This window comes from Hylobates moloch, unplaced genomic scaffold, assembly GCF_009828535.3.
Source record: "Hylobates moloch isolate HMO894 unplaced genomic scaffold, HMol_V3 SCAFFOLD_7, whole genome shotgun sequence".
Taxonomy (NCBI): domain Eukaryota; kingdom Metazoa; phylum Chordata; class Mammalia; order Primates; family Hylobatidae; genus Hylobates; species Hylobates moloch.
In genome coordinates, this window is record NW_026652282.1 from 63836453 (window position 1) to 63852643 (window position 16191).

A 16191-nucleotide genomic window follows, 5' to 3' on the forward strand; every position below is an offset into this window, starting at 1 on the left:
AGGCAAACCATAGAATTACACTGAAAAAAAGAAAACTAAGAAAAATTAAGAGGATTTTAGATTTCCTCCATATTCTTTAAAAGCCAGTTCCTTAGGACTTTCATTCTGCAAGTATTATAAATTATCACTAAAATTAACATGAAACCGCTGCTAATGTTAAAAACAAAATTTGGGTGAACTTCTTAAAAGTAACCACAGTCTAAAAAAGCCTAATGTAGAAACAAAAAATTTCTGGAATATTTAACAGATAAAATACCAAACATTTTAAATGCAAGTAAAATAGGCAGGTGATATTTCAAGAGAAATACTTGAAGATTTGTACTGAGAATCAAGACAGAGTAGTTATTCATATAACCCACTTGGCCTTTTATGAATGTTTTTCAAAGAGGCTATTTAACTTAGATTATTCTACTCTATGGGTAATACTGCATTTGGTAAGGGGAAAACCCCACACCCTAAAACTTAAAAAGATTCATAGTACCAGGTGATAATTTAACAATCATATGTTTTAGATTTTAGCTATGGCAATTAGTGCTTTAGATATTTACTCCTATCAATGATAGTCACAAAGAATAAAGCAAAGCCCCCAAAATTCTTAAATAATTGCATTGCTCTCAAAAAGAGTAAGTTTTTAAAAATTTTTAAAAATTGATACATATTTATACATATTTTGGGAGTGCATGTGATATTTTGTTACATGCATAGAATATGCAATGATCAAGTCAGGGTATTCAAGGTATCCATCACCTTGAGTATTTATCATTTTTATATGTTGGAAACATTTCGAGTCCTCTCTTCTAGCTATTTTGAAATATACAATGCATTGTTGTTAACTATAGTCACCCCATTCTGCTATCAAACAGTAGAACTTATTCCTTCTATCTAACTACGTGTCTGTACCCATTAACCAACCTCTCTCTATCCCTCCCTCAACACACACATACTTCCCAGATTTGGGTATCTATCATTCTATCTACCTCCATGAGGTCAACTCAAAAGAGTAGAGCTTAACATCTATACCTGAGCTGTTACCATATGTGATTGACTGATTGCTGTTGTTGTTGTTGTTGTTGAGAGAGGGTAGTGCTCTGTTGCCCAGGCTGAAATGCAGTGGCACAATCATGGCTCACTGCAGGCTTGACCTCTCAGGATCAAGCAAACCTCCTGCCTCAGCCTCCCAAGTAGCTGGGACTACAGGTGTGCATTACCATACCCGGCTAATTTTTTTATTTTTCGTGGAGATGAGGTTTCACTATGCTGCCCAGGCTAGTCCCGAAGTCCTGAGCTCAAGTGATCCTCTCACCTCAGCCTCCCGAAGTGCTGTGATTACAGGCACGAACGACCATGCCCAGCCTATGATTGGTTATTAAAGACAACCAATTCTATAAAACCTGAAAACACTATTGTGAGCATTTTCCCTAATATAAAACATTTTAAAAGCAAAAAATATTAAATGACCAAATTTATTACTCCTTATCACTCAGAGACTAATTAAAGACAGATCTGAACATCCGTCTCTTAAACTATACAGCAACTCTCTCATTGGGATAACTGTTTGGTTATTTAATTATGCCTGCAATTGTTATTATTCAAAACAGAATAGTATAGTAAATCTACCAGCTTCTGATAGATATACAAATGAAAATGTGTGCTTTACTGGAACTGATTTTCTTCCAAAAGTCAATACAAAAATTGCTTTTATAAAAGCAAAAAAGCAGTTCCATAAAACACTAAGATTCAAATACTGTTTTCCCCAGCAGAATGTTTCTTGAGAACCATCATATTTTACTCTCTAGGATGCACTGCTATTACAAAAACAGTACCACTTTAGCTATAATTATCATTTTAATATGTGTGTACATACCTCCATCCTCCTTTACTTTTTTGATCAATTACTGTATTCACAATGGGCCAAAGAGCACCCTCTAACCTGTATCTCCTAATTAAATGTGTAGTATCATTTAGGGAAAGGTACCAGAATAAGCGATCAACAAGTAAGAAATCTCACTCCAGTCCAAAGATTTAGGTTTTGTTGTGTGAAGACAGACATCTTCAGGCACAGAGAGACACAGACACACACACACACACACACACACAAAGCTTATTGATGGTAAAACAAAAACTATTCATTGTATTATTTTAAAGCATAGGAAAATACAAGAAATAAACTAGAAGGTCTTCATAACAAAAGTACCCAGAAAACAACTTCTGTTAGCATTTGGTGTATTTTAGGCATACTACATGCCTTGCCTTCTATTTTACTTTTGCCTTCAACCTTTGTTAGTTAAATAACTGAGAAACAAACTCATGAATTTAACTTATACGCCTTTTATTATTAATGTGGGTAAATACTTTTTAAAAAATACTCTGGAATTTTGTATATCTTCTTTTATGGATTTATTCACATTCATAATTTTTCTGAAATAAAAGCTCTTTACAAATTAAGGGCATTATTCATATGTGCTGTATATCTTTTTCATCAGTTTGCTTCTTGATTTTAATTTTGACAGCATCAGTGTTTTAATTAGAAATATTTTATGCTTTTAAGCATACCCATTTTATTCAAATGCAAAACTGAAAAAGAACAACAGACATGGTAAGATGACTGGAATAATCTTCTTTGGAAAAAGAATGCCTTTATAGAGAAGATGAAATCAACAAGGTGTATTGGTTACCTGTTAAGTGATCTAAGTAGTACTGATAGAGCTTGCACTGAATAGAAGTCATTCTCACAGCTAACACATATTCGTGTTTTGGAGGCAAGAATTTTGTTAATGCTGTATAATCTTTCCTCTGTAATTAACAAGAAAGATAATGAAAATTAATCTAAATATTTAACAGGAATGAACTACAGGTTCTCATTGCTTATAACTGAAATATACACATAAATAGGCACTAAACATATAAGAAAACATTTTCTTAAATATATTTACCCTTTCTAAACCCACAATTATCTACACAATGTATTTCATATGACTATACAATATGGTACACTGGTAAAAAGATACTGCAACACACCAGGTAGGTTTTAAATGGAAGCAATCACATTACCAAGTGAGCAATTTAAGTTTTCAAAATAGTCTTCTCTGTACAGAAAAAAAAAAAAATAACAAAAGGTATGGAGGGGATGTAGTAGGTAGTGTGAGCAAAATGACTTGCTTTAATCGTATAGTAAAACCTAGGAATCAAAGTCTAATGCCGTCTGAGTTGGCTTCTGAGAAGGATATGCTAATATGTCAAACAATAACATATAATTTTAGAGGGAATATTTGCCCAATTAAGAAAGCAACCCATCTACAAGTACTCTTGAAACCATTTTATTTTAAGAATAGAAAAATAGAACACCAATGTGCTAAATAGAAATTACTCCTTAAACCAGAAAGAAAAATGCTGCCTGGGTAGTAGCAGCAATACAGAAACAGAGTACTTGCTAGCACATGTAGCCAACCTGACCAAATGGAACAACTACTCCTTATAATGATGGCAAGTACAGTCATCCCTCAGTATCTAGGGGAGACTGGTTCCAGAACCCACCCCACCTCCACAGATACCAAAATCCATGAAAGTTCAAGTCACTTATATAAATAATGTAGTGTTTGCATATAATGTATAAACATCCTCCCATATACTTTAAATCATCCCTAGATTACTTATAATGCCTAACACAATATAAATACTATGTAAATAGTTGTTATACTCTATTGTTTAGGAAATAATGACAAGAAAAAAGTCTGTACATGTTCAGTACAGACACAATCATCCATTTTTTTCTTAATTATTTTCTTTTTTTTTAAGAGACAGGGTCTTACTCTATCATTGAGGCTGAAGTACAGTGGCATGATCTTAGCTTGCAGTCTTGAATTCCTGGGCTCAAGCAATCCTCCTGCCTCAGCCTCCCAAGTGACTGAGACTATAGGTGCGCACCACCGTGGCTGCCTAATTTTTTAAAACCTTTTTTTTAGAGACAGGGTCTTGCTCTGTCATCCAGCCTGGAGTGCAGTAGCATGATTTTAGCTCACTGCAGCCTTGAACTCCTGGGCTCAAGTTGATCCTCCCACCTTGGCCTCTTAAAGTGCTGGAATTACAGGTGTGCACCACTGTACCTAGCCTCTGTCCGTTTTATCCATTTTTTAAAAAAATATTTTTGATCCATGGTAGGCTGAATCCATGGATGCAGAACCTGCAGATATGGAGGGCAAACTGTATATCCAACCAAAAGAATAGCCTGTCTCATTTGTTAAAACATCTTTGAGGCTATCATCAGTACCTAACGTCTGCAGAGAAAGTGCATATCTTGAGATCTATTAACTGCCAGCTCAGTCTCTAGACACTTATCCATTCATTAATATAGATTCACTGAAAATCTGTATGTAAACGACACCACTAGTCTGTTCAGGTTATTATATATATTTGAAAGTAACAAAACTGTTTCTCCAGGATTACTTTAAAAGTGGCTCCTCTCTTAATTCATACTGGCCTTTCCTATCACCATTTCAAAAAAGTGAGATTTATAATACTGTACTACAGAATTAGGGTGAGCATAGGAACTTCATTATAGTAGCTATGTTCCTCTTAAGGAACTCCCTATCTTAAGGATGAAAAATCTAAACATTAACATAGTAAGATATGAAGCTTTACACCTGGCAAATGAATTAACTACGTTTTAAACTTCTCAGTGGAACTTCTTTTTTAATAGTTGAATGCAGCAGAAATTTTTGAAGACAATGCAAGCAGCTATAACTGTAAAACTATCTACTGAAAGAGCGGAAAAGAAAACACAAAATTATTAAACTTTAAGCTCAGAAAATATGTTGGGATTGTTATACAAAAAAGTAAGAATATTTTAGTACTATGGAACATATTTGTACCTGAACACATCCAGCTAACATCTCATAGAGAATGTGAGCACGTTTTTTCATCACTCTGACATCTACCATGGTAGAATCTGCACACTGACCATTTTGAATTGGATTTATAAATCTATTCCTGAACTCCTTAATGGATCCAAGTAAATTTTCCTTGATAAAATTAACCATACAATGATCTAAGAGAGAAGACATTATTCATTAACAACATTAACAATGGTTAAAAAGACTTAGAAAAATTCCCCAATGAAATGCTCATGTCAAAAACACATGCATTAGAATTAAGCTATAAAGAAAATCAAGCTAAGTGTAGAATAAACATGGTTGTAAGTCTGATCTACAAGTGAATTACCAAAACGAGAGAGAAAATTGAAGTAAAAACCATCCCTAAATACTAGACATGAATGTTTTTTAAAAATACCTAAGGACATTTTATTCAAACTCACTATTCTTTATAAGAGATATGAAGTATAAAACAAGTGGTCCATTAATCTAACCGTGATTTTATGGTCAGCGAGGCTATCTTGTGAAGAAAGGAGATACTAAGTCAAAACAATAAATAGGAGGTAATAAGCTACTATGCAAGTTAATTTATATTAACTGATTCATTACCAGAATAATCAAATAATATTTGAGAGATCAAATAATAACAACTGTTATTCAGTATTCAGTTGGGGCTACACAAATAGTAAAAAAAAAAAAAATTAATTACTAATGTATTTTGTAAGACTAACCCATTTTGTAAAAATTAATAGAGCCATCACTTGTCCCATACTATATAGGACCACAATATGAAACAGCATTTCTATAAATAGGGTAATAGAACAGAAAAGAGGAAAACTGGAACAGATAAAAACAAACATAAAGTATAAGCTAAAGTGAAATGACTAGTATTACAAATAATAAAATAGCAAAAAGTTACCATAAATACACTAAAGGAATGTAACACAGAGGAAAATAACAAAAAGCCATTACAGTGGGAAAAAGAAAAAAAAGTGAGAGATTATAACAAGAAATTTCAATTTGTTACTTGCTGAATAATCTTGTGTTCCCTTCTTTAGTGTCACCACAGACATATGAAAATAAGGGAAATTCACAAGTCACTTCCCTAGGTTCACATCAACTACCTTTAGCCTCAGCAAACTGTCCTGCCATGGATTCAGTAAACCTCTCCTCTCATCTCCACTTTACTAAAATGTTCACAGTTCCCATTTCTTTTTGATTTCTTGACAGTACATGCCCCAAAACTGGAATATCCCCTTAAAATTATCTGGAGTAATCACATATGCTTATGTACTTTCTAAAGCAATCATTAAGACTTCTGAGAGTCTTGCAATAGTTCACATTCCATATTTATATATGAACATTCACAATGGCGTATCTCTTGACTGTATTTTACCACTCATATTTATAAAGCATCTCATTTGAAAAGTATGTTATTCTTTCACAGAAGACTACGATGAACCTATGTAGATCATGGTCTAGGACTATACTAGAATATGTAGAAGAAAGGCAAATGGTAAAGTTACAAAAATATATCTGAGGAAATACCGATATTCTACTGCATAATCAGAGATATTAACTCACACTCAATTAGGTTATTTTGAAGTGGTGTTCCTGTTAAAATAATCCTCCTCCTTGATCGTATAGAATTCATAGCTTTAGAAACAGCAGATGCTTCATTTTTTAGAATATGGCCTTCATCACAAACAACAAAATCAGGGCCTACAAAAATAAATAGAAAAATAACACAATTAATATATAATAAAACTAAAAATGTGATCAATTTAAGTAAATAGTTAATCCCTTTAAAGTGCTGATCTTATAGGAAGATAAAATGACATCATTGTAAGTATAAACATATTTTATCTGCTCCTGTATTTGGTTAATACAGCACTAACTATATTAATTATATCCAAATGGTAGAGCACTGAAGTACCACTATAAATGGTGCTCAGGGTCCTCTGAGTTTACAAAAATAAGCAAAAATAAAAATAACAAGAGGGAAAAAGTTCCCCCTAACAGATATAGCGTATTTTTTAAAATGTCTTTTAAAATTGAAAAGTCTTTAAAGCTATTTCGGCATTAGTATATCAACTTAAACTATCAGCAAAGACTAAGAGCAATGTATATATACATGAAAAGACAAATTTCAAAAGTTACACTTTAAGAATAATATATGTCACAATAGACCATATAATATTTCCCACTTAGTCCAAATAACTAACATTCATTGCTGGGGAAAAATTTTAACTGATAAAAGTGAAACTGATGGACACAGGAAGGGGAACATCACACTCCGGGGACTGTTGTGGGGTGGGGGGAGGGGGGAGGGACAGCATTAGGAGATATACCTAATGCTAAATGACGAGTTAATGGGTGCAGGAAATCAACATGGCACATGGATACATATGTAACAAACCTGCACATTGTGCACATGTACCCTAAAACCTAAAGTATAATAATATAATAAATAAATTTAAAAAGTGAAACTGGTTGTTACATGGGTATGGAGGGTAGGGAGAACAGCTTTTAAGCTACAAAAGATCTTAAAAGCTTAAACTCAGAAAATATTTGGGATTGCAATGTAAAAAAGTAACAATATTTTATTACTATGGAATGCATTTGTACCTGAACAAATACGTTCCACAGCATCTGTGGACTCTTTTAGAAGAAATACTAAAGGCTTATTTGTTAAAATAACAGATATATATTTTTTCTTTTTTATCTTTTTTTTTTTAATTTGAGATGGAGTCTCCCTCTGTCGCCCAGGCTGGAATGCAGTGGCACAATCTTGGGTCACTGCAACCTCCACCTCCCAGGTTCAGGTAATTCTCCTGCCTCAGCCTATCGAGTAGCTGGGCTTGCAGGTGCCTGCCACCATGCCTGGCTAATTTTTTTGTATTTTTAGTAAAGATGAGGTTTCACCATGTTGGTCAGGCTGGTCTCGAACTCCTGACCTCAAGTGATCTGCCCGCCTTGGCCTCCAAAAGTGCTGGAATTACAGGCATAAGCCACCATGCCCAGCTGATATATATTTTTTCCAGGGCATAATACATACTCTATTTGCTTGCTGGTTAACATATACACACATATTACTTATGTGCTGATTTCAACAAAGCAGCTGTCAAACTATCCCCCATCTGGTAAGCATTAGAGAAAATGCAACTTTTACATGACTTCAAAAGTAACTGCTTCAGTATGACAGATCAAATAATAACAACTGTTATTCAGTATTCAGTTGGGGCTACACAAATAGTAAAAAAAAAAAAAAAAAAAAAAAACTAATATTTTGTAAAACTAAAATCTCTAGCTTTGTATTTAAAAATTATGCATCCCTTACTTCGAAACCGAAAACATTTTCTACAGAGAAAAAAATGCCTTTTACAGCAGTGATTTAAATGGTTTTACCACTTAATATTCGGTATCCATGAGGATGCGTTGAAATGGGTACTTTCATACACTCTGTGGGAGTCTAAATTAGTATCAAAAATTTTGGAAGTCAATTTTACAATAATTATCAAAATGCAAAATATGTAAACCCTTTGACCCATATTTCAATTTCTAGGAATTGTTCCCAAAGATACGCTTCCACAGGCACCCAAAGATACATAAAAGAATGTTCTCTGCAGCACGGTTTGTTATGGAGGAAAATTGAAAACAACCTAAAAATTTGTCAGAGGGGATCTGGTAAATGGGTCTTAAACCATGGGATAATGGAATAAGTCACAGAGTTAAAATTAATGAGGTAGACACACCCCCACTGGAGAAGCTGAAGGTCTGTTTGGAGGAGAAATTCCTGACTTTACCTGGAGTTGAGTCAAGTTAGAAAACCAAGCCGAGCGAAATACAGCGGTAGAGGAAGTAGCAGAAAGGCACTGGGAGCTTGCTGGATCCCCAAGCAGCCCATTCCTGCCTGGCAACACAGGATCCATCAGGAGGGTGGCCATCAGAGCAGGTGGTAAAACTCCACAGGGAGAAGGACTTCTCTAGCTGAACTTTTTAACAATTTGAATGGGGCAAGAAGCCTCCTGGCCAGAACAACAGGGAGGGCGCAAATCCAGACTGCAGACTTCACAGGTGGGGGATGAACTAAAGCCCTTTTCTTTTGCAGCTTGGAGGTGGAAAGCCTGGGGCAAGTTTTCAAGCCAGACTCGCCCTTCCCCTGGAAACACACTCCGGGCTGTTTCGGCGCTGGAGGGGTGGGGGGTGCGGTGCACCGTGGGAGTGAGACAAGACCAGCCTTTCGGTTTGCGTGGGAGCTGGGTGAGGCCTGTGACTGCCGGCTTTCGCCACCCCCCAACCCCGCTTCCCTGACAACTTGCATGACTCAGCAGAGGCAACCATAATCCTTCTAGGTACACAACTCCAGTGACCTGGGAATCTCACCACATCCCCCACAGCAGCCACAGCAAGACCCATCCAAAGAGAGTCTGAGCTCAGATACGCCTAGCCCCGCCCCCACCTGATGGTCCTTCCCTATCCACCCTGGTAGCAGAAAACAAAGGACAAATACTCTTTGGAGTTCTAGGGCCCCGCCCACCCCCAGTCCCTCTCCACACTGCTACAGCTGATGCATTCTGGAAAGCGCCACCTCCTGGCAGGAGGCCAACCAGCACAAAAATAGAGCATTAAACCAGCAAAGCCAAGGACCCCCCACGGAGTCCACTGCATCCTGCGCCACGCCACCTCCACCAGTACAGTCGCTAGTATCCATGGCTGACAGACCCATAGACAGTTCACCTCACAGGACTCTGCGCAGACAAACCCCAGTACCAGCCTGGAGCCGGGTAGACTCGCTGGGTGGCTAGACCCAGAAGAGAAACAACAATCACTGGAAGCCACATCCACAGGAAAAGGGGGAAAGTACTGTATCTGGGGAACACCCTGTGGGACAAAACAATCTGAACAACAGCCTTCAGCCCTAGACCTTCCCTCTGACAGAGAGGGAAGGAACCAGAAAACCAACCCTAGTCATATGACGAAACAAGGCTCGTCAACACCCCCCAAAAATCACACTAGTTCACCAGCAATGGATCCAAACCAAGAAGAAATACCTGATTTATCTGAAAAAGAATTCAGGACGTTAGTTATTAAGCTAATCAGGGAGGGACCAGAGGAAGGCAAAGCCGAATGCAAGGAAATCCAAAACATGATATAAGAAGTGAAGGGAGAAATATTCAAGGAAACAGATAGCATAAAGAAAAAACAATCAAAAATTCAGGAAACATTGGACACACTTTTAGAAATGCAAAATGCTCTGGAAAGTCTCGCAATAGAACTGATCAAGTAGAAGAAAGAAATTCAGAGCTCAAAGACAAGGTCTTCGAATTAACCCAATCCAACAAAGACAAAAAAGAATAAGAAAATATGAACAAAGCCTCTAAGAAGTCTGGGATTATGTTAAACGACCAAACCTAAGAATAATCAGTGTTCCTGAGGAAGAAGACAATTCTAAAAGCTTGATAAATATATTTGGGGAAATAATCAAGGAAAACTTCCCTGGCCTTGCTAGAGACCTAGACATGCATATACAAGAAGCACAAAGAACACCTGGGAAATTCATCGCAAAAAGATCTTCACCCAGGCACATTGTCATCAGGTTATCCAAAGTTAAGGCGAAGGAAAGAATCTTAAGAACTGTGAGACAGAAGCACCAGATAACCTATTAAGGAAAACCTATCAGATTAATAGCAGATTTCTCAGCAGAAACCCTGCAAGCTAGAAGGCATTGGGGCCCTATTTTCAGCCACTTCAAACAAAACAATTATCAGCCAAGAATTTTGTATCCAGTGAAACTAAGCATCATATATGAAGGAAAGATGGTCATTTTCACACAAACAAATGATGAGAGAATTTGCCATTACCAAGCCACCACTACAAGAACTGCTAAAAGGAGCTCAAAATCCTGAAACAAATGCTGGAAACACATCAAAACAGAACCTCTTTAAAGCATAAATCTCACAGGACCTATAAAACAAAAATACAAGTTAAAAAAAAAACAAAAAACAAAATGAAAAACCCAAAGTATGCAGGCAACAAGGCGCATAATGAATGCAATGGTACCTCACATTTCCATATTAACATGGAATGTAAATGGCCTAAATGCTCCACTTAAAAGATCCAGAACCCCAGAATGCATAAGAACTCACCAAACAACTATCTGCTGTCTTTAGGAGACTCACCTAACACATAAGGACTCACATAAACTTAAAGTAAAGGGGTGGAAAAAGACATTTCATGAAAATGGACACCAAAAGCGAGCAGGGGTAGCTATTCTTATATCAGACAAAACAAACTTTAAAGCAACGGCAGTTAAAAGAGACAAAGAGGGATATTATATAATGGCAAAAGGCCTGGTCCAACAGGAAAAGATCACAATGCTAAACATATATGCAACTAACACTGGACCTCACAAATTTACAAAACAATTACTAATAGGCCTAATAAATCAGATAGCAACACAATAATCATGGGGGACTTCAGTACTCTACTGACAGCACTAGACAGGTCATCAAGACTGAAAGTCTACAAAGAAACAATGGATTTAAACTATATCCTGGAACAAACGGACTTAACAGATATATACAGAACATTTCATCCAACAACCACAGAATACACGGTCTATCCAAGAGCCCATGGAAATTTCTCCAAGACAGACCATATGATAGGCCATAAAATGAGCCTCAATAAATTTAAGAAAACTGAAATTATATCAAACATTCTGTCAGACCACAGTGGAATAAAACTGGAAATCAACTCCAAAGGGAACCTTCAAAACCACGCAAATACATGGAAAACAGCCTTGTCCTGAATAAGCAGTGGGTCAAAAACAAAATCAAGATGGAAATTAAAAAATTCTTCAACCTGAATACAATAATGACACAGCCTATCAAAACCTCTGGGATACAGCTGAGGCAGTGCTAAGAGGAAAGTTCATAGCCCTGAATGCCTACATCAAAAAGTCCGAAAGAGCACAAACAGACAATCTAAGGTTACTAGGAACTAGAGAAACAAAAACAAAACAAACCCAAACCCAGCAGAAGAAAGGAAATAACCAAGATCAGAGCAGTACTAAATGAAATGGAAACAAAACAAAAAATACAAAAGATAAATGAAACAAAAAGCTAGTTCCTTGAAAAGATAAAACAAAATTGATAAAACATTAGCAAGATTAACCAAGAAAAGAAGAGAGAAAATCCAAATAAAGTCACTGAGAAACGAAACAGGAGATAGTACAACTGACACCACTGAAATACAAAAGATCATTCAAGGAGGCTATTATGAACACCTCTACGCACATAAACTAGAAAACCTACAAGAGGTGGATAAATTCCTAGAAAAATACAACCCTCCTAGCTTAAATCAGGAAGAATTCGATACCCTGAACAGACCAGTAACAAGCAGCGAGATTGAAATGGCAATTTAAAAATTACCAACAAAAAAAAGTCCAGGACCAGACTGATTCACAGCAGAATTCTACCAGACATTCAAAGCACTGGTACCAATCCTTTTGATACTATCCCACAAGATAGAGAAAGAAGTAACCCTCCCTAATTCATCCCTATTCATCACCCTAATAGCAAAACCAGGAAAGATCACAACCAAAAAAGAAAACTACAGACCATTATCCTCGATGAACACAGATGCTAAAATCCTTAACAAAAATATTAGCTAGCCAAATCCAACAACATGCCAAAAAGATAATCCACCATGATCAAGTGGGTTTCACATCAGGGATGCAGGGATGGTTTAACACATGCAAGTAAATAAATGTGATACACCACATAAGCAGAATTAAAAACAAAAATCACATGATCATCTCAATAGATGCAGAAAAAGCATTCGACAAAATCCAGCATCCCTGTATGATTAAAACTCTCAGCAAAATCGACATACAAGTGACATATCTTAATGTAATAAAAGCCATCTATGACAAACCCACAGCCAACATAATACTGAATGGAGAAAAGCTGAAAGCATTCCCTCTGAGAACGGAAACAAGACAAGGATGCCTACCCTCACCACTCCTCTTCAACATAGTACTGGAAGTCCTAGCCAGAGCAATCAGATGAAAGAAATAAAGGGAATCCGGGCCGGGCGCGGTGGCTCATGCCTGTAATCCCAGCACTTTGGGAGGCTGAGCAGGCGGATCACGAGGTCAGGAGATCGAGACCATCCTGGCTAACACAGTGAAACCCCGTCTCTACTAAAAATACAAAAAAATTTAGCTAGGGGTGGTGGCAGGCGCCTGTAGTCCCAGCTACTCAGGAGGTTGAGGCAGGAGAATGGTGTGAACCCGGGAGGCGGAGCTTGCAGTGAGCCAAGATGGCACCACTGCACTCCAGCCTGGGCGACAGAGCGAGACTCCGTCTCAAAAAAAAAAAAGAAAAAGAAATAAAGGGAATCCAATCAGTAAAGAGGAAGTCAAACTGTCCTTGTTTGCTGTCGATTATCGTTTGCCTTGAAAACCCTAAAGACTCCTCCACAAAGCTCCTAGAACTGATAAAAGAATTCAGCAAGGTTTCCAGATACAAGATTAATGTACACAAATCAGTAGCTCTTCTATAAACCAACAGCAACCAAGTGGAGAATCAAATCAAGAACTCAACCCCTTTTAAAATAGCTGCATAAATAAATACATAAATAAATAAACAAGAAAGATAGGAATATACCTAACAAAGGAGTCAAAAGACCTCTACAAGGAAAACTACAAAACACTGCTGAAAGAAATCACAGACGGCACAAACAAATGGAAACACATCCCATGCTCATGAATGGGTAGACTCAATATGGTGAAAATCACCATACTGCCAAAAGCAATCTACAAATTCAATGCAATCCCCATCAAAATAACACCATCATTCTTCAGTTAGAAAAAACCATTCTAAAATTCATATGGAACCAAAACAGAGCCCGCAGAGCCAAAGCAAGACTAAGCAAAAAGAACAAATCTGGAGGCATCACACTACCTGATTTCAAACTATTCTGTAAAGGCCACAGTCACCAAAACAGCTTGGTACTGGTATAAAAATAAGCACACAGACCAATGGAACAGAATAGAGAACTCAGAAATAAACCCAAATACTTAGAGCCAACTAATCTTCGACAAAGCAAACAAAAACATAAAGTGGGGAAAAGACACCCTTTTCAACAAATGGTGCTGGGATAATTGGCTACCCACATGTAGGAGAATTAAACTGCATCTACATCTCTCATCTTACACAAAAATCACCTCATGATGGATTAAGGACTTAAACCTAAGACCTGAAACTATAAAAATTCTAGAAGATAACATTGGAAAAACCCTTCTAGACATTGGCTTAGTCAAGGATTTCATGGTCAAGAACCCAAAAGCAAATGCAATAAAAACAAAGATAAATAGCCAGGACCTAATTAAACTAAAGAGCTTTTGCATGGCAAAAGGAACAGTCAGTAGAGTAAACAGACAACCCATGGAGTGGGAGAAAATCTTCACCATCTATACATCTGACAAAGGACTAATATCCAGAATCTACGATGAACTCAAATCAGTAAGAAAAAAAACAAACAATCCCATCACAAAGTGGGCTAAGAATATGAATAGACAATTCTCAAAAGAAGATATACAAATAGCCAACAAACATATGAAAAAATGCTCAACATCACTAATGATCAGTGAAATGCAAATCCAAAATACAATGTGATACCACCTTATTCCTGCAAGCATGGCCATAATCAAAAAACAGTAGATGTTGGTGTGAATGCAGCGATCAGGGAACACTTCTACACTGCTGGTAGGAATGTAAACTAGTACAGCTGCTATGGAAAACAGTGTGGAGATTCCTTAAAGAACTAAAAGTAGAACTACAATTTGATCCAGCAATCCCACTACTGTGTATCTACCCAGAGGAAAAGAAGTCATTATTCAAAAAAGATATTTGCACATGCATATTTATAGCAGCACAATTCACAGTTGCAAAATTGTGGAACCAACCCAAATGCCCATCAATCAATGAGTGGATAAAGAAATTGTGGCATATATATATATATATATATATGATGGAATACTACTCTGCCATAAAAAGGAATGAATTAACAGTATTTGCAATTACCTGGATGAGACTTGGGACTATTATTCTAAGTGAAGTAACTCAGGAATGGAAAAGCAAACATCAAATGTTCTCACTGATATGTGGAAGCTAGGCTATGAGGACACAAAGGCATAAGAATGACACAACGGACTTTGGGGACTTGGGGGTAAGAGCAGGAGGAGGGCAAGGGATAAAAGACAACATATATGGTGTAGTATATACTGCTCGGGTGATGGATGCACCAGGATCTCACATATCACCACTAAAGAACTTACTCATGTAACCAAATACCACCTGTACCCCAATAACTTATAGAAAAATAAATAATAATCTGAGAAAATGATGTATATCTCTATGTGCAAACCTTGAAAGATATGACAAATATATTATTAAATAAAAAGGAGTATGTTGCAGAATAATCTAATTATGATCCTATTTGTATATTTTTGCTGTAATAAACCATAACCATGAGTCTAATGGATTTTCTGAGTTCTGTGAGCCCTTCTTATGAGTTACCAAGCCTGAGGGTGGCTTTGAGGACCACTTAAGTGTTGCAATACCAAATAAGGAGAATACATGCTTCTGTAAGCACAAAAAATTCCTATAAGGATATAAATGAAACAATAATGAGACTAGGAGGTAGGGAAGGTTTACTTTTCAATATACAACATTTTCTTCTGTTTTTATTTTGCTTAAGGATATGTATCACTTTTATAATTTCTTTAACTTAAAAGAACTATTTGTTGGCATGGCAATGGAAGGAGAGTGGTAGCCCTATCGTTAGTAAGGATATCTGAAGAACTAGAAGAATTAAGAATAAAAGTAAGCCAGGCGCGGTGGCTCACGCCTGTAATCCCAGCACTTTGGCAGGCCGAGACGGGCGGATCATGAGGTCAGGAGATAGAGACCATCCTGGCTAACACGGTGAAACCCCGTCTCCACTAAAAATACAAAAAGAAAAATTAGCCTGGCGTGGTGGCAGGCGCCTGTAGTCCCAGCTACTCAGGAGGCTGAGGCAGGAGAATGGCGTGAACCTGGAAGGCGGAGCTTGCAGTGAGCCGAGATTGCGCCACTGTGCTCCAGCCTGGGTGACAGAGTGAGACTCCGTCTCAAAAAGAAATTAAATAAAATAGGGCCGGGCGCAGTGGCTCACGCTTGTAATCCCAGCACTTTGGGAGGCCGAGGCGGGCGGATCACGAGGTCAGGAGATCTAGACCACCGTGAAACCCCGTCTCTACTAAAAATACAAAAAA

At 37.2% G+C, this 16191-nt stretch overlaps 1 protein-coding gene across 1 annotated transcript in view; it reads right to left on the minus strand.

The window, feature by feature from the left end:
- Window positions 1-16191, minus strand: part of ATRX (ATRX chromatin remodeler) — a 229616-nt gene that overhangs the window by 119330 nt on the left and 94095 nt on the right. The window contains exons 16-18 of the mRNA XM_058441328.1: window positions 6453-6590; window positions 4869-5044; window positions 2676-2793 (exon numbers count right to left, since the gene is read on the minus strand). Of these exons, the coding sequence (XP_058297311.1) occupies window positions 2676-2793; window positions 4869-5044; window positions 6453-6590 (432 nt within the window). The remainder of the gene's footprint in view (window positions 1-2675; window positions 2794-4868; window positions 5045-6452; window positions 6591-16191) is intronic.